Source organism: Colletotrichum scovillei (genome assembly GCF_011075155.1).
Source record: "Colletotrichum scovillei strain TJNH1 chromosome Unknown Contig00002, whole genome shotgun sequence".
NCBI classification, from domain to species: domain Eukaryota; kingdom Fungi; phylum Ascomycota; class Sordariomycetes; order Glomerellales; family Glomerellaceae; genus Colletotrichum; species Colletotrichum scovillei.
Window position 1 is genome coordinate 1,539,648 of NW_023336260.1, and position 23,460 is coordinate 1,563,107.

Sequence of the window (23,460 nt, forward strand, 5' to 3'; positions counted from 1 at the left end):
ACGTAAGGCCCACCTAGCTTTCCAGCAACACGTCCCTGTACGCATACCCGTAAGGTACTTTGGATGGGGGCCCTCACCTCCCCTGCAAAAGGCAGTACTGCAGCGTTCACTGATACCCGTTGAAACTCGGCGGCGAAGAACACCTCACGATTCACTAACGGATTCAATTCTTATGAGACAGACACGCTAAACGAAATAGACACTCTCAGCTATAGGAGAACCTCGCGTTATTTAAACTGTGAACGCGCCAAAAGCTCGGGATTGAAGCCAAAACGGTTCAGACTCTCATTCTCACCTGCTTGAGCCATTCATGATAAGTAGATGGATTCGCGCCTACTGATATCAGGAACTAAGATAAAGAAAATTGTTTACATCAAATGACTATCAAATCATCATTTCTATTCATCTCGGAGGCTTTGGTATTCCGACTCAGAATGCTAAGCTCTAGGTCTGATGCCAATCATGTACTTTCCCGCTTTCAGATGAAGGACCGTGAAATGAACAAGTTCATGAGACTGATTGGGGATTAGACACAGGTCATACCGCCGAAGTAAAGACACAAGCGTGAGCCGCAACTCCGTCCACGCGAATCTGCTCAGTTTGTCAGTGTGACATCCGAAGTGACAGTCATACGGTGACTTACTGTTTTCCAATACAGTTTCGTGATCCCGCAGAAAAGGGGTAATACGCTGTTTTATCGCTGGCGGCCATGCCCTTGTAGTCAGACAGCCACCTCTCGGGGACGAACTTTTCTGCGTCAGGCCACTGCTTCTCGTCCCAGTGCAGTACAGTGGTGTTTGCAGTCACTCTAGTCTGTTGGATGTCAGTGAGGTCCAGCAAAGATAACATTGACTTGAGTGTCTCGCAGGACAGGCGGCTTACCCCAGCCGGGATCAAGTGATCAGACAGAATCACATCTTCGTCAGTTTGCCTTTGTAGTCCTAGTAAAATGTCAGTGAATTACACATTCATACTCGATGTAAAATGCGAAACCCTACCGCCAGTTGCCGGAGGAGCAAGCCTCATCGTCTCTTTCAGAACAGCGTGCAAGAACGGCAAATCCGTTGTCTGATCATCCGAAACCGGCGAATTAGACAAGGGAAACCTACCGCGGATCTCGTTGACAAGTCTCTGGTAGGAAGGGGGGTCGTTTAGCAAGAACATCATCGCGAATGTGAGCGTGCTGGCTGTTGTCTCGCTACCAGCCAACCAGAAGACGAGCATCTCGGAAAACACCTCGATGCGCGACAGAGTCTCTGGGTTTCTCTCGTGCGTGTCTAGTAGCAACTGTAGCAGGTCAGGCTTGGCTAGCTTATCGGTCGACGCTTGTCTCTTTTCAATGATATCACTGATGAGTTGAGCCAGCTCGGGGTCCCGGAACTTGGGTAGGAAGGGGATATACTTCAAGAAAGGCAGGAGTTGATACTTTTTCCCGCCAATCGTTAGTCATTTCGTCTCGCCACCAACTGGGGTAACACTTACAATGGTGCCCCTCTTGAAGCTCTCAGAGAACTTCTTGCGGATAGGATGCTCCCCATTCTTCACCAACTCAAACGAGCCACCAAACGCGGTAGCGCTCATGATGTCGGATGCCAGGCGACCCATCAGGTTCCATGCATCAATGACGGTCTCGCCTCCATCCCGGGTGCATTGGTTGTCGATAAACTCCTCGAGCGCCCCGATGCAACTCATCTTCAGCGGCTCAAGGCCCTTGAGGTAACTGATGGCGAAGCCGTGGGAGAAGAGCCTTCGCCGGGTGCGGTACTGCGCCCGATCTCGCATCGTGAAGAGCGTCACGCCGTCTTCATTTTGGCTGAACTTTTCATACAGGACGCTCTTTCGGAGATCCATTCCGACTAGAATCTGGTTGACGGACTTTTCGTCGGAGACGAGAACCAGATCGGGGGCTTTTCATTAAGGTGTCAGCAAAGGTCATCCTGTTTAAGAGACGCGTATTACAACTCACCGACTCGAACAATGTCGCCATATTTGCGGTTGTAGTTGATCCCCTGCTCAAACGCCTTGCCTCTGACGACTGCCACCATCCAGGGCAAAGCCGTGAACCTATTGAGCCACGGCCCGGGTATTTTGGCCAATGGGCCTGTGAGGCCATTCCATGATGCCTTGAGGACCTTCGATGCTCCGTAGGCAAGTATGAAGACAAGGCATGCTGACAAGAGAGTCTTCACATCCGGGTTGCCCAGCCGCACGACAATCAGTTCGTTTGAAATCCCCATCGCAATGTCGGGCTGGCTTGTGAGGTAGCCGGCGTTGATGTGAAGGATTATCGACGACCTTCTCCTCTTGAATGACTTTTGGAAGCCAACGCTGACTTTGTGCAGTAATCATGAAAGTTTTATAAATGAGTCCCCGTAAAGTTTGCGGTTCTTCATCCCATATATTTATCATAGGGTTGGTATTAGAAGGCCGGATTTGCTCGTGGGTGTAGCTTTCCGCCGCCCCCGCTCCAGACCGGAGGTTCAACATGAGCTGGAATGTTTACATCCATGTAAGACAAGGCCCAAAGCAGAGCCGATTTATCGATCTGCAGGCATCCTTCGTGGCGTAGACTCGGTAAACACTTGACATTTCAACGATAAGCACTAGGACTTGGCCGAGCCTCTTTCCTTCTTTCTTTCTGCGTATGGAGCATATGAAGTCATCTCCGAAAAGCTCACGAATTGGACAAGTCTAACAGTCCCGATCGGTGGAATGTCAATACTTGTTCCTTTCACGCCCCGTCTTTCCCTAGCATCGCGTCGTCTTGCAGATCAAGCTGTCGAGCCAAGTCTCTAGTTCGATGCAGGTCGCACACGATACCCGAGACAAATCTAAAAATGCCTAAATCGAGTCGCCGAGCATACTTTGCGCCTATGAAGTAGGTTGTACACCCGACCGCCAATATAGAGACGGAGACGAGCCACAGGTCCCAGTTTCTTGCCTTCCACACCGGCATCCGCATGTCTGCCGTCTGAAGGTGCATCGGTCGCAGCGCTCTTCCGCCTACCGAGCGCAACTCGTGATCAAAGATCACTTCCTCGACTATGCCGGCAGCAACTTCTTTGCGCCGGGATGCTACGCGTGCTATCCTCTTCATACGCTCAACATTCCTGCCAAAGGATTCGTCAACGTCGGAGACGATTCGGCCGACTTTTTCTGAGATCTCGGCGGTGGTGAAGTCGAACTTGTCCAGGGCGAGGCCGACGCCTGCTTCGACGAGTCGGGCGCTGTTGGCGAGTTGGTCGAAGAAGAAGCCCAGAATCAGAGTCCGAGTTCCGTGGAATAGGGTCTCATTTGCGCTAGAACTGCCTCCTTGAGTGAGATAGAGCTTGGTGATGGGATGATCGAGAATAGCTCGCTACGGTGCGAAACAGGGGACTCGAATATCGGGGTGCTTCTCATTGAGAATCTCACCAACTAAGATCCTTCCACCATGAGTTCGCTCGACATGTGCTGATCTATCAAAATATAGCCTCGCTGACTTCCCGATAGACCAGATGACGCCGCTGATATACCCAGCATCTATAGCCATGACAAGAGCGTTGAGCAGCTTCATTAGATCTGCTTCCGGAAGTGCGATATGAGTGCCTAGAGCGACATACACCGTCTTATCATGAGACTTTAGAAACGCGGTAGCTTTCATCGAGTGGAGAGTACTCATCCCCCAAGATCGGTCCGACCACTTGCATAAGTGGAGGCAAGTCTTTGTCCGGTTCAAGTCCAAAGAACGAGTTGACAAACACAAGATGGTTCGGTTCAGGAGCCATCGGAACCGAATGCTTCACGCCGGGTCGTTTCCGCATCTCCCGTGTCCAGCGGGTCCATACAAAAATGTGCGGCAGCGCCCAGAACAAGACCATCTCGTTCCTGACACGCGACCAAATTGAAGCCTTCTCCGACGTGGGCGTGAAAAGCCCGGCTGGGCGGGGATATAGCTCACAGGCGCCAAGAGATACGGCATCTGCGGCCACATGACGGCAATGGGGACGCCAAACTCGATCATCGTATCCTTGGCCGCTGCCTCGGTCTACAACGACCATGTCAGGCTTGGTGTCTGAGTCGAGCATGAGTTCGCTCAGATGAACTCAAGTGTCCGGTCAGTAGGGGCCAAAGAGGTACTTGGATTCCATGACCCAACGCCGTGGCTGGGCCGCCACTGGATCATGCGCGCGTAGGGCGCTTCGGCGTCGACGTTTGGCATGGCTGGACCGAAGCTATGGAAGCGTGTGATGGATGGATAGTCTGACTCCCAGTGCTCCTGGCCGGAGTTGGTTCCGAAGTGGACTTCGTGGCCGCGGGCTGCGAGTACACCGCCGAGCTCGAGGATTGGGGCGGCGTGGGTGAAGCCGTTGACAGTCGAGCATAGGAGGATGCGCCGCTTGGGGGAAGAGCTTGGGTCTGGCATGACTTTGAGTGTTGCTGTCGATCATATTTCGAGATTCATGATGCCCATGGATGAACACAGCTTCTGGGAGACAAAGCACTTCTCTTTGCCGTCACGAGGGAGTTTCCCGGAAGTGGGCTGATTGTTGGTGAGATTGGGCTCATTATGCCGCAACCCTCTGACATCACTTTCCCCGACTTGTCATCGCTAGAGAGGCATGGAAGAAGAAAGCTACACAAGTAGTCGTCAAGGTCCTGTTAGATCTCAATCCAAGTAAAGTGCCATTAGCCGCATGCCAAAGTACAGGCTGATACAAGAGATAGCGAGCCATAATTTCATTGTAGATGAATCTCATTCCGGCTAATAAAAAGGAAATATGATTACGAGACGATTCTGCGGGTTGGTCCAGTTGATTTGACTTATAACCGGCTGTGGTTAAACGCTGTGCCTTAGCTGGCACCAGCGATGTCCTCTTTTGGCCAGAATGGAGATTCTTCTTGGTACATTCTACTGTCGTGCTTTGTTTTTCATCCTCTGTTGAGACTCTACCTAAACTCCAATAGTGTTTTTTCAGTGTTATCGGTCTGTTGACATTGCAGCCGTTGGGTGCCGGAAGCCGGACTGTGTAGCCTCCGCAGACGGACGGTACTCTCTCTAGGCAACAGTCACTGATACTAGTCGAGTCGACTTCGCTGCCGTCAATTACTCGATTCTCTTTTCGAAGAAAACGTACAGCTGACCCGTATATAACGAGAATCATCGTATTCTCACTGATGCAAATTTATGGGCTTGAAGTCGTTCATGGGGTTTAATTGACTACTAGGTACCTGGTGCACGGCGTCGGCTACCGCTGATCTTATCTAGTAACTTGATCCAACTTTGGCCATGAATGACTGTTAACAGCAGATAGTCGAGCAAGCCGACGACACGAGAACGGTATTCGAGAGATGCAGGCCAGTATTCCTCATCTAGACCTTCCCACAGGAACTAGGCCAAAACAACAACGAAACCGAATTAGCAAGAGGGGAATCACATCTCCCAAGTACCTTACGTATAAATACTCCTCCTCTGGCCGGTTTAAATTAGACTTTCCGTAAGTCGTTGATATCTTCGTGACCAGAGTACCCAGCCCAACACCTCTGCTACCCCGAACGAAACGGGACCTCTTCACATCTCACGGCGTTTGCGAGGAGAGCTCTGTGCTTCCTTGTGACCAGGCTTCGCCTTGACCCCCGCCATCATCTCGTCTCTCTCTCGCTTCAAGCCTCTTGGCTGATCGATGGCGATTTGCAGGCCAAGTGGACTCGCAGGGAAAATCTGCTGAAGTCCGGGTTGTATGATACCAAGATTTGAATGCATCTGTGTTTGGCCGCTTGCCCCGTAGATGTTGAGATTCAGTTCCCTCGGTAACATTGCCGAAGGGGAAGGAAGCCCATCTCTCAAGTCGGTCATGTCAGATTCTAAGTTCCCGGAGATGGCCTCGCCTTGAGCCTGAGGCGCAGCCGCAAGTTCCGTATTTGAGGCCGACTGATTGTGCTCCTGAAGCAACATCTGTGTTGGTTGGGTCTGTTGGGGACGCTCTTTTCCCCAGAACTGACAGCCCGATGGTGTCCAAGTTACGCCCATTTCCTGCGGGCATCCTAGGAAATTCCGTGGCCATTTGTACTGATCACCTCCAACTTCATACGAGAGTACGCCAAGACCTAAGTACAGGGCCCTGTTACCACCGGTTATACCATACTTAGCCTCCGCCATCTCCTGGAACTCTTTGACTAATCTTGGAGTGTACGCCTCGAATCCAGGTGCCTTGGAGACATTTTGCTGCTGACACCAACCCCCTAGTCGAGCGGTTTCCAGACGTGTGAGAAGCATTATCAGCTTTGGGCTGTCTTCCCATGGCGATGGGGTCTTCTCTCTCCACGCGAAGTGCTTGAGATACTCCTCATTCACCCAGTGACAGAGGAATGTGTCCGGCTTGGATGGCTGAATAATTTCAGCGAAACACTTCGCCACAGCGGCATCGCTAAGCATTGTTTTGCGTGGCCAGGCCAGGAAGACGTAGTGCTTGGGTTCTGCATATATATCCCGCGTCTCGATTTCGTTGAGAAATTCCAAGTAAGTTTTCGAAGAGCTCGGTTTTGTTTCCATTTTTTCTGGACTTTTTCGATAAAGAATAGAAAATGACTCAAGTAATGGCTCCCGTTGTTTTTCCCACAGATCTCACTGCTTTTCGATTGCTATTCTGGAGTATCTGGCACGAAGCATTGCGACAGCGGATGATCTTTAACCACTGCGCAATGCTTTCTCCGGTAGTTCTACGAATGTTCATACCCCAATGGCATTGGAGATACAGATTCCCAGATATTACTTCTCAAGGTAGCGAAGGTTCATGTCCGAACAATTAGCTAGCTATTTCGACCTCGCAACTGTGGTTTCAACATTGATGACTCTTTGCCACTGACTGGCGAACCCATAGTCACGATTTGCCGGCGCATTGTATAGCAAAGGAAAAAAGGCTTTCCAAGGCAGCCGCTAGGCTCCAGATTCATAGTCTTGAAAGAAGCTCACAACACCTTTTGCCGGACTCATATCTCATCTCGTGACCTGCAGTCAGTTCCCCGAGTCAACATCACTTCAACGGTTTGTCATTGTATTCAGGAAACTGTGAGTAGCTCGGGGAGTACCCCACAAGCCGGTGAACCCGGCAGCTTCTTCTCACGTCCAAGAAGAAGAATCCCTAGCCAGCTAGAAGCCCCAATGGTTTGCTGCAAGGCGATGGAGCTCACAAGGGGAATTTCAGCGACTATTTTATCCAACCAGTATCTGTAGAGGCAGCACATCCAGGTATAAACGTGAAGTCGCGACAAGCAATTTACTTACACGCGGCCGGGCGCTTCTTCGGCGATCGACAACCCCATGGGACGATGTGAGATGGGGAGAGCCGCGCCGTCTGCGTAAACTCCGCAAGACTCCGCACATTTCCCCAACTTCTGGCGCCATTCCGTCACCAGATACACCAACATTCCACCACCTTAGCTCCCTCTCCCATCCCACATCAACCGCTTCGCGATTAAGTTCGCACAAACTCAGGCCCTACGGCCAACGGTAGCTTCTTCTCTTTACCCCAGAGAACGATCTTTTCTCGGGGCTAACCGTCATTCCATCTCTCTCCCCCATCTTTGCCCCCCGGCATTCGTCTTGACCCTCCGCATTAGTCTGTGCGGGGAAGCTTAAGCTACACCGCAGTCTGGCCGACGACTTCCTTCTCACGATGATGGTTCGTTTTCTTTCTTCCTGTAAGACCAATTGAAGCAGGTATTCGTTTGGTAATCAATTGACCGCGACTACAACGCTACACTACTCTCACTACCTTCAGAAAAATGACGCTCAACAGCTGGATGGATTGGGGAGGATGGAGGGGTATAAGAACGGCGGCAAACGCCTTGGTCTCGACGACTACTCTCTGTTGGATCGCCGCCTTCCTCATCTTCTCTCAGTGTCTCTGGATGCTCTACACCCGCCGCTCAAAGCAATACCCGAGCAAGAAAGGAGAGAAAAGACACGACACACAGCGCAACAACGGCAACATGTTCACCCGCGTACCCTTCCTCCTGTCGGCAGTCGCCATCATGGCGCTCTGCGCGATGGCGAGGGTCGCGGAATTCGGCCAGCCGTTTGCACGACAGTACCTGGCCTCGACCACGATCAGCAGTGGTCACTCCCAGTTCACCGTCCCCGCGTCGGCAGACGAGGGAGCGCATCTCATTCCCAACATTGAGGACCCGGAGGCCAAGGACCCGCAAAGCGTATGCCCGGGTTACACTGCCTCCAACGTCCAGACGACATCGCACGGATTCACCGCCAACCTCGATCTCGCCGGCTCAGCTTGCAACTTGTACGGGAACGACGTTGAGGCTTTGACGCTAGTCGTTGACTACCTGGCGACGGACCGCCTTCACGTACAAGTGTTGCCGCGGTACCTGGGTGCTGAGAACAACACTTGGTTCATTCTTCCTGAAGAGTTCGTCCCGAAACCCGCTGCAGACGGGAAGGCGAGCTCTGATGGCTCAGACAGTGATTTGGAGTTTAAGTGGGCAAACGAGCCCACTTTCGGCTTCAACGTGTCCAGGAAGAGTACTGGAGATGTTTTGTTCACGACCACAGGGACTAAGCTTGTATTTGAAGATCAATTCTTCGAGTTTTCTTCGCCGCTTCCTGAGAATTACAACCTGTATGGACTTGGTGAAGTTATCCATGGCTTCAAGCTGAACAACAATCTGACTCGTAAGTAACCACTGTACCGGGCCAAGGCGTACCAAAACTCACAGGAATAGGCACACTCTACGCGGCTGATGTCGGTGACCCAATCGATGGAAATATCTATGGCTCTCACCCGGTCTATCTCGATACCCGCTACTACCAAGTCGATGCCGATACCAAGGAGGCCGTCTACGTCGCCAATGCCACGGACAAGAATGCCGACTACAGATCTTACACCCACGGAGTTTTCCTCCGCAACGCTCACGCCCAGGAGATCTTGCTCCGGGAGTCCAACATCACCTGGAGAGGCCTTGGAGGCACCATTGACCTCTACTTCTACGCTGGACCGACTGCTGACGCCGTTATGAAGTCCTACCAGAAGACCACTGTCGGTCTGCCCGCCATGCAACAATACTGGACCTTCGGCTTCCACCAGTGCAGATGGGGCTATACCAGCTGGGATAACCTCCAGGAGATCGCAGATGACTTTGCCAAGTTTGAGATTCCTCTGGAAACTCTCTGGGGTAAGTTGTTCCGTCCCAAAGTCGCCCACGATTCAGAACTGACAGCTCCCAGCCGACATCGACTACATGAACCAATACCGCGATTTCGAAGATGACCAAAACTCCTGGGGCTACGAAGACGCCGCCCGCGTCCTCGGCAATCTTCACAAGAACGGCCAACATTTTGTCCCCATCGTCGACTCGGCCATCTACGCCCCCAATCCGGAGAACGCCAGCGACGCCTACCCAACATACGACCGCGGCGTCGAAGCCGACGCCTTCATGCTCAACCCGGACGGATCCCTCTACGTCGGCGCCGTCTGGCCTGGCTACACCGTCTTCCCCGACTGGGTCGGCGCCGTCTTTGGCCGCAGCAAGACGTTCGAGTGGTGGACCACCGAAATGGTGACCTGGTTCCAAAAGGTCGCTTTTGACGGCATCTGGATCGACATGTCCGAAGTCTCCTCCTTCTGCGTAGGAAGCTGCGGCAGTGGGAACCTCACCCTCAACCCCGTCCACCCTCCCTTCTCGCTCCCCGGCGAACCGGGCAACGAAGTCCTCCAGTACCCCGAAGGCTTCAACAAGACCAACGGCACCGAGGCCGCCTCCGTCTCCGCTCTCTCTGCCTCACTGGCAGCCGCCCAGTCCACCTCCGCAACCGCAGCAACCTCGGCATCTGCCACTCCCACAACGACATCAACAACCTCGTACCTCCGCACCAAGCCCACACCAGGCGTCCGCAACGTGAACCACCCCCCCTACGTAATCGACAACATCCAAGGCGACCTCGCCGTCCACGCCGTCTCCCCCAACGCAACCCACCACGGCGGCACCCAAGAATACGACTTCCACAACCTCTTCGGCCACCAGATCCTCAACGCCACCTACAACGCCCTCCTCTCCGTCTTCCCCGGCAAGCGCCCCTTCATCATCGGCCGCTCCACCTTCGCCGGCTCCGGCAAATGGGCCGGCCACTGGGGCGGCGACAACGCCTCCCTCTGGGCCTACATGTTCTTCTCCATCCCGCAGGCCCTGTCCTTCAGCATCTTCGGCGTCCCCATGTTCGGCGTCGACACGTGCGGCTTCAACGGCAACACCGACATGGAGCTCTGCGCCCGCTGGATGCAGCTCAGCGCCTTCTTCCCCTTTTACCGCAACCACAACGTCCTCGCCGCCATCCCGCAGGAGCCCTACCGCTGGTCCGCCGTCGCCGAGGCCTCGCGCTCCGCCATGGCTATCCGCTACGCGCTGCTGCCGTACATGTACACGGCGTTCTACAAGGCGCACACCCTCGGCGACACCGTCATGCGCGCGCTGGCGTGGGAGTTCTCCGACGAGCCCTGGCTCGCGGGCGCGGATCGGCAGTTCCTCCTCGGCCCGGCGGTCATGGTCACCCCCTGTCTCGAACAAGGCGCCAGCACCGTCGGCGGTGTATTCCCCGGCGTTGGCAAGGGAACTGTCTGGTATGACTGGTACAACCAGACCGCCGTCACCGGCGTCTCACCCGGACAGAACGTGACGATCGATGCGCCGCTGGGTCACATCCCGGTCTACCTCCGCGGCGGATACGTTATCCCGACGCAGGAGCCCGCGCTGACGACGACTGAGAGCCGGGCGAACCCTTGGGGTCTACTGGTTGCGCTGGACGGCGAGGGTGCTGCTGCGGGCAGCCTCTATGTTGACGACGGCGAGAGCTTAGAGCAAGAGGCTACGCTCACTGTCGAGGTAATAATTTCCCCCTTTTCATCACAGTTCAAATTCAAAGCGGTGGAAGTAGACGCTAACATGATGAGCAGCTCTCCTCTTCCGACAAGTCGCTCAAGGCCACTCCATCTGGCGAGTTCAAGGACTCGAACCCGCTCGGAAACGTCACCGTTCTGGGAGTCCAGAGCGACGTTTCTTCGGTATCTCTTAACGGCAAAGCCCTGGACGGAGCGAACTGGTCCTTTGACTCGTCTTCTCGCGTTCTCCACGTCACTGATCTGCAGTCTTTCACATCTGCTGGTGCATGGTCATCTTCGTGGGAGCTTACTTGGTCCTAAAGGCCTTGGGGTAAAAAACAAACCACCTCAGGCTCGGATCTTTGGTGTGTTGAAGAGTATCTAGATAATGTTGCGGTGTGTAGGAGCGAATGAGCAGTGGATGTCACACCAAAAAGGGAGTTTAACTGTACCCGAAGAAGACTGTAAATAGCAAGAAGTAGCCGAAAAGAAGAAAAGAGATACTCGCTTCTTTAGCAAGATGCAACCATCTCAACGCTCAGAGGTCCTAAATTTACCTTATTGTTCAGTATCAAATGCAATCAAGTCATGTGCGCTCATAGTATTCAGAACCAGTGCAAATGCATCTGCTTCCCAGTGGCATTGACTACCCGATTCTCCAGATCCCCGAATCTAGGGCAGTACTATCAGTGTGAATATTGAAATTTGGTATCATTGAATACGTTATGGCCCAACATCCAAGCAATGCTGCCACGCTCAGCCAGCTATCCCCTGACGACCCCCAGGCCTTCGCAAACTTCACTCGACCTCGCAGTCCTAGTCGACGCAGCAAAGTCTCATGCCCAGACATGCCCCCATCACCTCTTCCGTCAAAGCCTCTCTCAGTGGCCGCCACGTCCACGGTATCTCTTATTCCCGCCGCCGCGCCACCGGCCTCCACGACCACCATGCCTCCGATCTCCACCGTGCCCCCGATCATCATGCATATCCCGCTGCCTGTCCCCCCGATGCTGCTGAAACATCTCGCCATCCTCCCTCTCCCCATCCTTCTTGATCTCCCCCTCCTCGCCCTCAACCTTGGCACTCGGCTTCTCCAAATCCGTCCTCCACCGCGGGTGCGCGCCGTACTTGCACCCGGGACCCTCGGGGCAGAATCCGACCAGGTAATACACGCACAGCTTCCTCCTCACGTGCTTCTTGCTACACCGCGGACCGAGCGGACAGAAGCCCTTGTCGTAGTGCGGGCAGGGCGGCAGCTTGGACTGCGGGTCAATGTGCAGGTACAAGCACTCCTCGCCGTTGGAGCAGTACCCGTTGCGCATGAAGAAGTTGCACTCGGGCATCTTGCGGAGGTTGTACTCGTGCAGGAACTCGCACGACTCGCCCTTTTTGCAGAGGCCGCGGAGCCAGTGCTTGCAGACCAGGGACGGCCCGCCCGTAGGGTTCGAGGAGCTGGAGGAGGCGTGGCGGTCCGGGCAGGCGGCGCCGAGGGGGCAGTGGCCTGCCAGGAAGGGCTTGCATTGCGGGCGGTCCGAGGAGAGCTCGTGGCGGTAGGTTTGGCGGAGGAAGGGAGTGAAGGCGAAGGAGGTTGCTGTCGCGGCGTGGGTGAGGATGTGGTTTGTTTCTGGGCGGGGGGCGACGGCTGCCATGTTGGCCGGGTTGCTGGGCGCTCCGGAGAGCTGCAGGGACGGTGGTTGAGCTTGAGGATTGTGTCGATGTCTTAGCTTGTGGAAAGTCGCGAGAAAGTAAGGTAAGTCGCGTTGTCGTTTAGGTGTGGTTTGCGGGTTGGATTGAATATAAATGCTGGGTCGTATGGGGGCTCCGTTGAATTATTGCAGCTGGGTGGTGTAGCGTAGGTGTTGTGGTAGGATAAATGACGAAGAGCGACCGCAGAGTTGGCTTTGGAAGAGTTGTGCTTGATAGCTTGAATCGAAATGCGACACAATCAAGAGGAAGCTTGCTGGAAGCTTCAATTGATTGAGGGCCCATATAATTAGTCAGCTGATACTGTGGTGGGGCAGGTGTCTTTCGGGTCCGAGTGGGCCCGGCCTTCGGCGAGGTAACTCGGCTTCCCGTCCATACGTGGACTTATCCGTCTTCTAACAACATCATAAGTTGACTGTCGTTTATGTCTGCTTGAGTTTTTTTTTTTGAAGTGACTGCAACGAGAGTCTTATATATATTCTGCAAATTCGGAGTCTCGGAGAAATGTATGAAAACGATACCTACGTTATCTGGCTTAAGCCAATTACCTCCGCCCTCCTTTGAATTTACAATCACCTCGTCACATTGATCCGAATGCAAGTTGGTCACGGTCAATTTTAGGACTATTAGTATAAAATTTGAAGTCTTCTTCGTATCAAGAGAAGTTGAGCTGCTACATCGGCATCTGGTGCCCTCGAAAATCAAATGAATACGCATAACATTTTCCAAAGACATGTCGTCAGTGCATGCCACCCAACCCTTTCAAGCGTCATCCTCACCTGAAGAGCCTGCGCCAGCATCATGTTCGGGAGCGTCTGCAGGCTTTTGCGCGTACCAGAAGTAAAAGTTGAGGTACCGGTGCTTAGTCCTGTCCTCAAGCTCCTTCTTGGCCGTCGCTTGCCACACTTGACTCTCGACATTCGAGATACCGTGAGCCTCAAAGGGTTTACCGGCGAAGGCCGGGATAGCATCGGCAACGACGCCCTTCATGTATTGTCCAATGAGCCGCATGGTCTTGTCCTTGGGCCAGGTTCCGACCGGGATCTTCTTCACCTCACAGTGGATGTCCTTAAATCCTGCAGCCTCGAGATGGGGACGCAGGTCTCGTGCAATATGGAACATGATGCCGAGGCCGTCAAAGGCTTCGACGGTAAGCTCGTAGAATTCCTTGAGTTTGTCATCTTCAGGCATGGTACCGTCGTCGCAGTGAACTTGACCGTGAAGCTCTTGGAACTCGATCCAAGCACCGGGCCTCATGTGTCTGTCGTCTCTGTGAGTGTGATGTCAGGAAGAGTTTCTGGTATTAGACTTACTCATATGCCTGGGTCAAGACACGGTCAAGCTTTCTTAGCGCGGGGGCTACAGAACGCAGGTGAACGTAATCGAAGTCGTCTCCGTTGAGCCATTCATCCTCGGCATCGTCCACAAGGAATTTTACATTCGGGGGGATCCAAGTAGGCTGAATTGGAGACAAATCGATCCCAAGAACTTCAGCGGCAGGGAAAAGGTCGGCAACTTCAAAGACCGCATTAGTGGCCATCATTGGTAGCTCAGATAAGAGGGTTCCGGCATACCTTGTATTGCCCAAGTTCCTAAGTAACATATTAGTCAGGGTTCGGAGACCGTGGTGACTTGTGGAGCTTACCAGTTCCAGTTCCAATGTCGATGATTTTCTGAGGGGTCTCGCCGATGGGTGCGTAGATCAACTTTCCATCCTGGGTATCTATCGTCAGCTTTGAGAGGGTCACCAGACGAGCGGCAGGGCGCAGCTAACGGTCAGCTCGAGCAACATGGTATGCTTCATGTCCTCGCGACTTTGCTCCGTCTCGTCATTGGGCATGGGATAGCGCCCATGGCGATAGCTGTGGTAGCGACGACCATTTTCGTACTCGTGCGCGTAGACGCTGGAGCTGAGCGAGGCAGAGTCGACCGAGGACGCATCCCAGTCAACAGGCTCGAATTCACTCTCGTCAGCTGGTCCATCGGCCGCCTCAATAGCAGCAGCGGGGTGCTGAGAAGCTGGATCGTCGTTGCTGGACATGGCTTCAGGTACCTCCACGGATCCACGATTTCTTTCTGGAAGCTAGAGAAACAGGGGAGTTAGCAAGGGGGTCCCAGTCGCGAGTCAGAAGGCATCACGAAATCTTACCGCTAATGCACGGCGTAGAGCAATCAGTTCTTGGCTATCTCACTGCAGTGACCAAAAGCATAGATTTCCTGTAGGATTTTGGCGTCGTCGCAAAACCGAAATTGTTGTAGCAAGCACACGTGGTCAAAGTGCCAACGCTCGTCTCAACGTGACAAAAAATAAGACGTCGGAAGGGTGGGAGAGCCGAGAGTATCCTGAAGAATTGCAATTGATCGGTTGGTTCCGTTTCACTCGGGTGTGCTCCATTTTACTGCGTGAGGAGACAGCAATATCAGGCAATGCTCCAACGGACGAAACAACTCCATTGGTTGCTGGCCGAGGTCCTCGAGACCAATTGAGAGCACAGATTGGAAGGGGGAACAAGTCGATAGCAGGGGGTCTTTGCTCCGCTTCGAAAAGCGGCACAGTTCAATGTTTGTCCCAAGTTGACAGGCCTGTTGGCCCGAACCGATATCCATCTGGGTTACATGCCCAGGGATAAGATGGAGTTGGGCTCGCGGCGATCCGGCGAGGTGCAGCTCCCAGCGCTGGACAATAGCAGCATACTGACTTCCCTTGCGACAAAAGTATGTACAAGGCGACAGTTTCATAGGCTCTAACTCTTTCGATCAGCAGCATTTTGATAGAGTGGAAATGTGTGAAGCGGTCCGCAGGGAACATAACACCCACCCACTTCTGACTGGCCATGTTCTCATCAGGTACGGAGACAGTGTTGGCAGCGGAGAGTTTTGCAGTGGCTCAGCAGGAAGGGAATCGATTGTTCTAGGACAAGGAGACAACAACGATCGCAAAGACTTAATCGGCTGCAAACAATGGAGGGCCAGAATACAGTAGATACGCCATCATCCGAGGACATGCCACAGCCAGAGGATAATGCGATTGGGAGGCGGCATTGCTGTCGTGGACGTTGAAATTACCCCTCCTGTTCTTCAGCAGCCGGCCCGGCGGGATCACGCAATGAGATGGGTGCAACCTTAGGAATTAGGTTTTCTCCTGCTTAAATGGAAGCGGCCGGCAAAGCAACGGTAAGGAACGGATGCCGAGTGAGGTAAACGACAGCAAACGGCAGTAGGTAAGGTACCGTTTTGAGGGTGTGATCTAGGCATAGAAAGAATGGAACCTGGTGAGGACCTGCCAAATGCTGGTGAAGAAAAAGAGTTTGAAGTGGGATGGAAGGAACGAACAACCTTTGGAACACTTCCAAGTTAGTTAAGTAGGGAGGACCCACCTTCTTCGGCCGTCCTTTCCTCGAAAGCTCCAAATATTCTCAGGCCAGGGTTCAGAATCGATCCATCACGGACGGCTTAGCTCCAGGACGTTGACCCGTGCATAATGACATGCGCCTTCCTTTTCCTCTTCTTCTTCTTTTCTTTCTTCTCTTGCATTCGACCCCATCGCTGGCTCCTCTGTCCCATTCTGTCCCAGATGGAGGAGGGGCTCTGCTTGCCGATGGTTCCTCATTACATCCAAAAGGCAAGGTACCTTCAGTAAGGTGTACGTACCTTAGTATGGAGTTTCTTTCCATCTTTTACCCAATCGCTTGACTTGCTTCAGTATTCAAGTATCTTCATTAGGTAACTAAGGTAAGTTGAGGAAGGCGAGGTGAGGTATGTACCTGCCGGTCCTGCCCACCTGCCCGAGACCTCGAGACAGAGATGGACCCGACCTGCGGTACTTACACCTTCCCAACTTTCTTTCCTCCGAAATCCAAACTCCAACCTCCTCCTTCCTGCAGCTGCAGGTGTGGAAAGTCACACCTTACAGGCAGGCGGAGACAAACCGGACCCTTGGTCTCCTTCCACAGTACTCCGTACTTGCCTACGGAGTACTGTGCCTCAAGGTTCTGGCATTTGGGACATGGAATGAATGGAAGTGTGAGCAGATCCAATGACCCCGCCCCCTTTGCCCTTTGGCCGATGAAATGTTTGCTCCAACAAAGCCACAAATCCAACGACATCGTTTTTTGCCCTCTCTTCTCTTGCTCCGCCTCTTTTCAAAAAGCGATTCCAATCAATAGCTTACCTAGCTACTCTTCAGCCTATTCATTCCGTCGTCTTTCCCTCCTCATTTCCCCTCGCAGGCACCAGTTGTTGTAGCGCGTTTCTGCCATGTTTTCATCCGCCATACCGCCAAATTTAGAGGCGCGCGCCATGCCCTCGTTCTAACCAGGCCGGAACCGTCTTGGCGTCTTTTCGACCTCGAATCTCTGACTTGCTTCGCTCCGATACGGAGGAGAGAGAACGCACAATACGATGCCTTCTTCAGACCCTGACTAGAGTTTGCCCGGGGTCCATCAACTTTTGCCCTCATGGCATCCAATGGCTGAAGCCGACTACTGCGACTGACTTACATATGGAGCCCTGCCCGCATATCTTCGTACGTACAGACACCAAAGACAGGGTGCTGCGTGGGAACACGAAATGCCTACAGTAGGATCACGGAACCACATCACGGATCAACGTTTGAGACCTCGATTTTACTCTTGATCTGCATGCCAGAGACAGTACGGGCACACATAATATAGACGTCTTCTTATAGCACTGTGTCTTTCGTGGGCCCATACGATTCGGCCGGCGACGCAACTCGACAAGACACGACCAGTGCGGACGCACATAAAGACAGCACCTCCATGTCCGCTTCGTCGTCGACTTGCCATTGGCCCCGAATTGCACCAACAATGGGCAAACAAGACAACAATCCGCCCTCGCATATCAGTCACACCATGCAACTGTCGCCTATTCATCGATACCCAACTCGGCCATCCCTCATGCAATGACCTCATTTATCCAAATCGTCGGATTTCCCAACAGTCAGGGCCGCTTCCAATGTTCCGTCATGTGCTGCCAGCGTGGCATGCAGTCCTTCTGCACCCATCCTCCACCTCAACCCATCGACTCTGTCGGCTGTTTCCATCGTTTGGTGGGGCACATCACGCAGCCAAGCTGCTGCTACATGTCCCCCTCGACGACCCCTCCCCTGCCCATCAACTCTCGCAACCATGCTACTGGTCAAATCGCCCACAGAGACGGCCGTCCTGAGAGACACAATTCCAGTTTGTCACTTGTGCTCAAACCTCGACGCAGACGCTCCCTCTGCCCAGCCCGGCTTGCTCGACGCTCAACTTCACCGCCTGAAGTTGATTCTCCTTGCGTGTCCGTGTGTGATTCACTGACCAGCCCCCGACCTGCCGGCGCAGGAGCTGGGATCTACCCACTTCAAAAACAACAGACACCGCCGTGCCGCCCGAAGGTTTCAGTGCATATCGATTCGCCAGTCGATCCACTCTTTGCACGTCAGTGTGATGACCACTGTCTGTAATGGCTCAATTCAGTCCACAGCGAATTCGGCCCTCGCTCATCCGGTCACGGGCAGCAATTGACCCTGAGAGATCGGGTGCGAGTGCTGGATACACTCCTCGGAAACGTCGGTGGGAGCGTGGCACAGCATGCTACTTGGCCCATCGCAGGGAAGCAGGTTGTTTTAGAGTTTTGGTACACCACAGCAGAAATACCGCCTCGCTGTCTTGCCGCACGTCTCGTCGTCTAAGCCTAGCAACGCCTCGTGGATTCTCCAGCCATGCTTTCTTTTTTCCAGGCCGGTTTCCCTGCTTAGTTGCCTACTACTAATACGGTACTCCTAACCATGGATTCGATCAGTTCTACAGCTCGAAGCCACATCCAGGGACTGGGGTGTTTTCCCCAGCCTCGGCATCCTAGCTTCAAAGGCTTCTCACCTTTAAGCGAAAATCTCCCCCAGGTTACCAGAAATATCAAATGACCGAGGAATGACCATCGGGTTCCAATGTCGCTTCGTGGCTGACGGTGGCGCTTTCCAGAGCTAGTCGGAAATAACGAGCATGTCTCGAATCTGGTTCCAAGTCTTCTGCCAGTTTCATGCCGAAATTAGTCTTGCTGCAAGTGTTCATTCAAATCGCTTCTCTCCGTGGTTCGGCAACCTGATCCGGTTATGGCAATATCAACGTCCGTGTGCAAGAGCCGAACGAACTTGCTATGCAACGAGGCTGGATGACCAGCCGTGGAGCACTCAAGATCCTCCTAGACCGTACCTAGTTTGCCGACCAGTCCGACGTCTGATTGCCAGAGAAACAGGCACCACAACTACTGAGCCCATCATTGCAGCTCGCTAGACCAAAGCTCTCCCCCGCTATTGCCCTGCCGCCCTGCCGTGGGCACAACGGCGATGTTCGCATTGGCGACCGAGAGTAACCACGGCAGGAATGCGGCTGTTCACCACCATGCTCGCGCCTAAACAATAACACAACAAGGCACAGACCTGGGCGTCAAGAACTTTTGGGGCGCTGGCCTGGCTCCCTAGGACCTAGGTACATCACAGCTAAGACCTGCATGCAAGGCCGGGCGAGCGTGGAGAATCCAGCTGGAAGACGCAGAAGAAGTGGACGAACAAAGATGAAGAGGAAGAGGAAGAAGGACCAAAGTAGCGGTGCGGTGCGCAGGGATCATTCCTGTTCGTTGCAACCCTGATCGTCAACTGCCGCCAAGGGTCGGTGGTCGTGGCCGAAGGCCGGCTTCGAACTGAGGGAACAGACTCGCGCTGGTGCTAACTCACAGACAGAGAGAAGAGAGAGTCAGGACGCCGACGAGCGAGCGAACTAATCAAAACAATGGCGCGAGTGGCCGGGCATGGCCGCCCTACTATTACGATGCCTTGCAATTTGGCTTTGGCAGCCATCTCCTCATCCTTCTCCGCCTCTTCGTCTCTGGTACATGGACGTTTCTCTCACTCGTCCAGATCTCTCATATATGACTTGACAAAAAGTCTCTACACCATCCATCCCCCTGCAAGCGCAAATGCATCCAAGTACTCACTCCCTTCGCACCCCCCATGATCCATCCTTCACCCCCAACCCAATTATGTCATGCATCATGGCTTCAAAGTATCCTGGACCCTCTTGTAATTTTGATACCCGTCCCTTGGTCTCCACCGCCTCGAACAAGGCCTTATACTACCTTGCCCGTCCCGCATTCGCTCACCGTCGCATTTGGCTTGTCACTCCCGTGCTGCGGTGTCTAGCTAGATATATAGACACTTCTCCATGCTGTTTGGAGCCACAGAGGTTCGCGCTTGCTGCCTGACCGAACAGCTCATTGCTCAAACATGCAGCTTTGGGTTCAAGTCCTTTTCTTCATATACTGTCCTTACTACCGTTCCCTTGTCACATTGACTGCCAGAGTTGCTTTTCTTTCCGACTTTCCGAACCCTGCCTCTCTTTCTTGAACAGTCTTATGGCAACCAGAGTCAAGATGAGTTCTTCATCGTCTTCGCGCAAGTCGCGCAGAACGACTAGCATCTCCAACGTCATGTACACCAACGCGGTCTACTTCCCCAACGAACGGATATACCAAGGCGACACGCCGGGCGCCATGAACTATGGCTGCATCAACCATGTGTATTACGCCTTTGCCAATATTTCGCCTGATGGAGGTGTTTTTGTGAGTATACCCAAATCTGCTGGCCGTATGGGTTGACTAACTAACCCTTCGATAAGCTGAGCGACGAGTGGGCCGATGCCCGCGCACCAGTCGATGGCGTCCAGGGTGGCCTAGGGTCTCTCATGCACCTCAAGCAGAAGCATCCCCATTTGCAAGTTATTCTATCCATCGGGGGCGGCAATTCCAGTGCCGTGTTCCCCGTGATAGCTGCAAATACACTCTACAGAGATAACTTTGCACGGTCTGCGAGAGGCCTGGTCGACGCGTCGGGCTTGGATGGCATTGATAGTGAGTTTGCTCGATTCTTCCTGCCTCTGCATTAGTGTTTTGTTAGCTCACATCGTCGATCAGTTATGTGGGAGTATCCTTGTGATTCTCAGCAGGGCCACCATTTCCTTGCTTTGTTGGCGGCTGTTCGCCTTCATATGCCCGAAAGTCATTATCTCCTTACTGCTGCGTTACCTGCCAGCCGAGCGATCTTGCAGTACATCGATCTGCAACGAACGGCCGACTACGTCGACTACCTCAACCTCATGGCGTACGACTTCGCCGGCACATGGACACACAGAAGCGGCCATCACGCACAATTGTATGCAATGAGCAAGGACGAAACCTCGGGCGCATCTACCGTGCAGTATCTGGTCTCGCAAGGCTTTCCCTCGCAAAAGATCCTCCTCGGCATTCCCCTCTACGGTCGCAGCTTTCTTCATGCCACTGGGCCGGGACAAAAGTTCAAGGGAAGTGGCGGGAACAATGGGACATTCGAGTACAACCAACTTCCCCGTCGGGGAACGAAGGAAGTCATTGACAAGAAGTCTATCGGGGCCCAATGCGTTGGAGCAGATGGCGGCTTCGTCACTTATGATAACCCCGATACGGTGAAGATGAAGGCTGCATTTTGCAAACAAAAGAGCCTAGGAGTATGTTTTGCCCCAATGATACCATGGGATGATACATGTGCTAATGAGTCGATAGGGACTATTCTACTGGAGCGGACCAGCAGACGCAAAGGAGAGCTCACGGAGTCTCATAGCCACCGGATTCAGAGCTCTGCATAGTTCCTGATGGGCTAATTTACCTCAGAATGGATCACCTAGAGTGCGTCCAAGACATTCAGCAACAGTCCGCCGACACGTGTCGGCAAACCTCGGCCTCACGGGCCGGAAGGCAGTGACAGACAGACGATAATTGCATTTACGCGGAGTAAGGGGATCGACAGCATCTGACAAGGGGGGCGACATGGCGTTCTTTTTTCCTCCTTTAATTCGGCGACCTGCATCACGGACTTGTTTCTTACTCGATTTTCGACATTTGCTCAGTTTTTACGAATGATTCCCCCTTGAACCTTTTTGATCGACGCATCACCAGGCGGCGGCGGCATGACTGGATTTTTGGGGGCGGGGAAAGGACACTTAAAAATTTGGGGCGGCTGATGATATCCCACGCGTGGACCAGGGGTGGCGGTGTAGCTGACTTTGCATGGCATCATATGGCTTCTCTCACGATTTCTCTACCTTCACGACGGTTTTGCATCATGACTCATATTATAGAAGAAAGCGAGACGAGGGAGAGGGTGGCATTGGGCGGAAATATCTGGTGGATGGGAAACAAATTTGTATTTCTTGGTAGGCGTCTGGGCGCGTGGGACGCCGTTGACTCGCGTGGGCGACTCTGTCTCTCGGTCTCTCACGGGCTCTTACGACGAGAAAGCCGGAGGCCTGGAGCAAATTCAATGGAACACACAGAGACCTTTTTTTTTTGGGTTCAGAATTTCTGCCCCTCCTTTCACCATCGTGAGATTTTTTGTGTGTAGTGGGCTGTGGGTTGCAGTGCTGCAGTATTGCACACACGCACGGCATTGTAGGCTTGTAGCAGTGGGCGGTCCTCCCTCATGGAGGGGTCTTTGAGGGGCACAAGGGCACCGAGGGGGGGAAGTCCCCCCTCGGATGGGCCAAGAGGCAGTGGAGTGGAGGGTCTTGATGTGAGGCGGGTGTGTGGGTAATCGTTTTCTTCTGCGGGCACCCTTTCTGCGTGGGTGTGCGAGTGAGGCAACCCACGCAGATCGGCGCGGGGCAATGATATTCTTACTGTACATACGCAGTACATAAGGTACTGTTGCGATGCCTCCAAGTGGGAATTGGGAGAAGTTGCTCCAAGTGGGAAAATGGAAGGGCAACAAGGGGATACGATACCCATACCAACTTGGAGGGGTTTGGATCATGGATGAATAAAGGAGGGGGGCGGCAGCAGGGCAGCAGGGCAGACTTCGCAAAAGGGAAACAGCCGGGGTGGGGAAAGCCCGCTGGATCGGAGCCCACTCCGAGATACGGGAGACGGAAGCGATTCGGTAAGCCGTGTCTGGGCTGGGGGTCTGCGCGACCGCAGGCGTACATACTGCGTACCGTTACCGTACCGGGTGAGGTGGGAGGGAAGGGGGGAGTGCAAGGGCCAATCCAGGGTTTCTCGTTTGTCGATCAACAACCGGGGGGATATTGCACGGGATGTGTGTGTGTGTGACCGTGACGGTTGACAGGACAGAAGCGTGAGAGCCATTGCTATTCTGGAGTTTAAGCGTGGGTTTCGCTTTACGCAGTACCTAGGGTAATGGAATTGGAGGACGCTGGCAAGCTGGGTGCTACGGTATGCGATGTACGTTTAGGGTGGGGGCAACTACCTACCTACCGTGCAGGTATATCCAATGGAGGGTTGGTGGTGGTGGGATGGAGAACGATGCAGGTCGACCGATTCGGAATGTGATTCCATCATTGTCAGCCCGTTCGTCGTGCGCCGTTTCTGCGACCTCTTGTTGTTTACGGGCGTTGTAAGAACGCTCACTTCTCTTTTTTGAGATGCAGTGTGTTGCTAACTAAGGTAGTCAGTAGGTCTATTTGGTTTAGGGGGTTTTACTCTTTTGGGATCTTTCGTATTCAATTCCATGGAACATCCAATCCAATGGAAGTAGAGAAAGGTCAGCCAGATATTTTGATACCGAAGAGTGAATGTGAACCAAGTAAAAAAGTGGGTGGTGTGTCTGAGCTGGTAATTCTTCGGTATTTCTTGCTCCCGACTTCATGTGGCTTTTTGTCGTGTTGTGACCACACACACACATACACACACACCCTGACCTCTTTGTTGGCCTAGCTTGCCTTGCTGTCACAGATGGCTGAATTTCTGTTGTAATTGATTCAGCTGTGTTGGTTCGACATGCTTCTGGATGGGAATTAGATCAATCGTATTTTTCCTGCACATTCAGGACAAATATGTAGGA

At 53.3% G+C, this 23,460-nt stretch overlaps 4 protein-coding genes across 4 annotated transcripts; 2 read left to right on the forward strand and 2 right to left on the reverse strand.

The window, feature by feature from the left end:
* Positions 1 to 437: 437 nt before the first annotated feature.
* HER10_EVM0013185 (cytochrome P450) lies at positions 438 to 4,405 on the reverse strand (the record flags this gene model as incomplete). Its single annotated transcript, XM_035482549.1, has 10 exons — positions 438 to 591; positions 644 to 813; positions 883 to 941; positions 999 to 1,425; positions 1,483 to 1,907; positions 1,967 to 2,249; positions 2,816 to 3,328; positions 3,380 to 3,779; positions 3,828 to 4,017; positions 4,120 to 4,405. 10 exons carry the CDS (start codon positions 4,403 to 4,405, stop codon positions 438 to 440), a joined length of 2,907 nt encoding a protein of 968 aa, XP_035337849.1.
* Positions 4,406 to 7,401: 2,996 nt separating this feature from the next.
* Positions 7,402 to 11,351, forward strand: HER10_EVM0011433 (glycosyl hydrolase family 31). Its single transcript, XM_035480866.1, has 4 exons — positions 7,402 to 8,668; positions 8,719 to 9,168; positions 9,221 to 10,872; positions 10,944 to 11,351. The coding sequence occupies exons 1-4, from the start codon at positions 7,765 to 7,767 to the stop codon at positions 11,187 to 11,189; spliced, it is 3,252 nt and encodes a 1,083-aa protein (XP_035337710.1). The 5' UTR covers positions 7,402 to 7,764; the 3' UTR covers positions 11,190 to 11,351.
* Positions 11,352 to 13,193: 1,842 nt separating this feature from the next.
* Positions 13,194 to 15,880, reverse strand: HER10_EVM0009987 (methyltransferase domain-containing protein). The gene is made up of 5 exons (XM_035479457.1): positions 14,347 to 15,880; positions 14,218 to 14,287; positions 14,147 to 14,164; positions 13,886 to 14,087; positions 13,194 to 13,833 (listed from the first exon to the last, which is right to left on the reverse strand). The coding sequence occupies exons 1-5, from the start codon at positions 14,611 to 14,613 to the stop codon at positions 13,335 to 13,337; spliced, it is 1,056 nt and encodes a 351-aa protein (XP_035337590.1). The 5' UTR covers positions 14,614 to 15,880; the 3' UTR covers positions 13,194 to 13,334.
* A 2,443-nt stretch (positions 15,881 to 18,323) lies between these two features.
* On the forward strand, positions 18,324 to 21,937 carry HER10_EVM0004057 (glycosyl hydrolase family 18). Its single transcript, XM_035473714.1, has 4 exons — positions 18,324 to 20,192; positions 20,249 to 20,480; positions 20,544 to 21,112; positions 21,168 to 21,937. Exons 1-4 carry the CDS (start codon positions 19,986 to 19,988, stop codon positions 21,255 to 21,257), a joined length of 1,098 nt encoding a protein of 365 aa, XP_035337098.1. The 5' UTR covers positions 18,324 to 19,985; the 3' UTR covers positions 21,258 to 21,937.
* Positions 21,938 to 23,460: the final 1,523 nt, after the last annotated feature.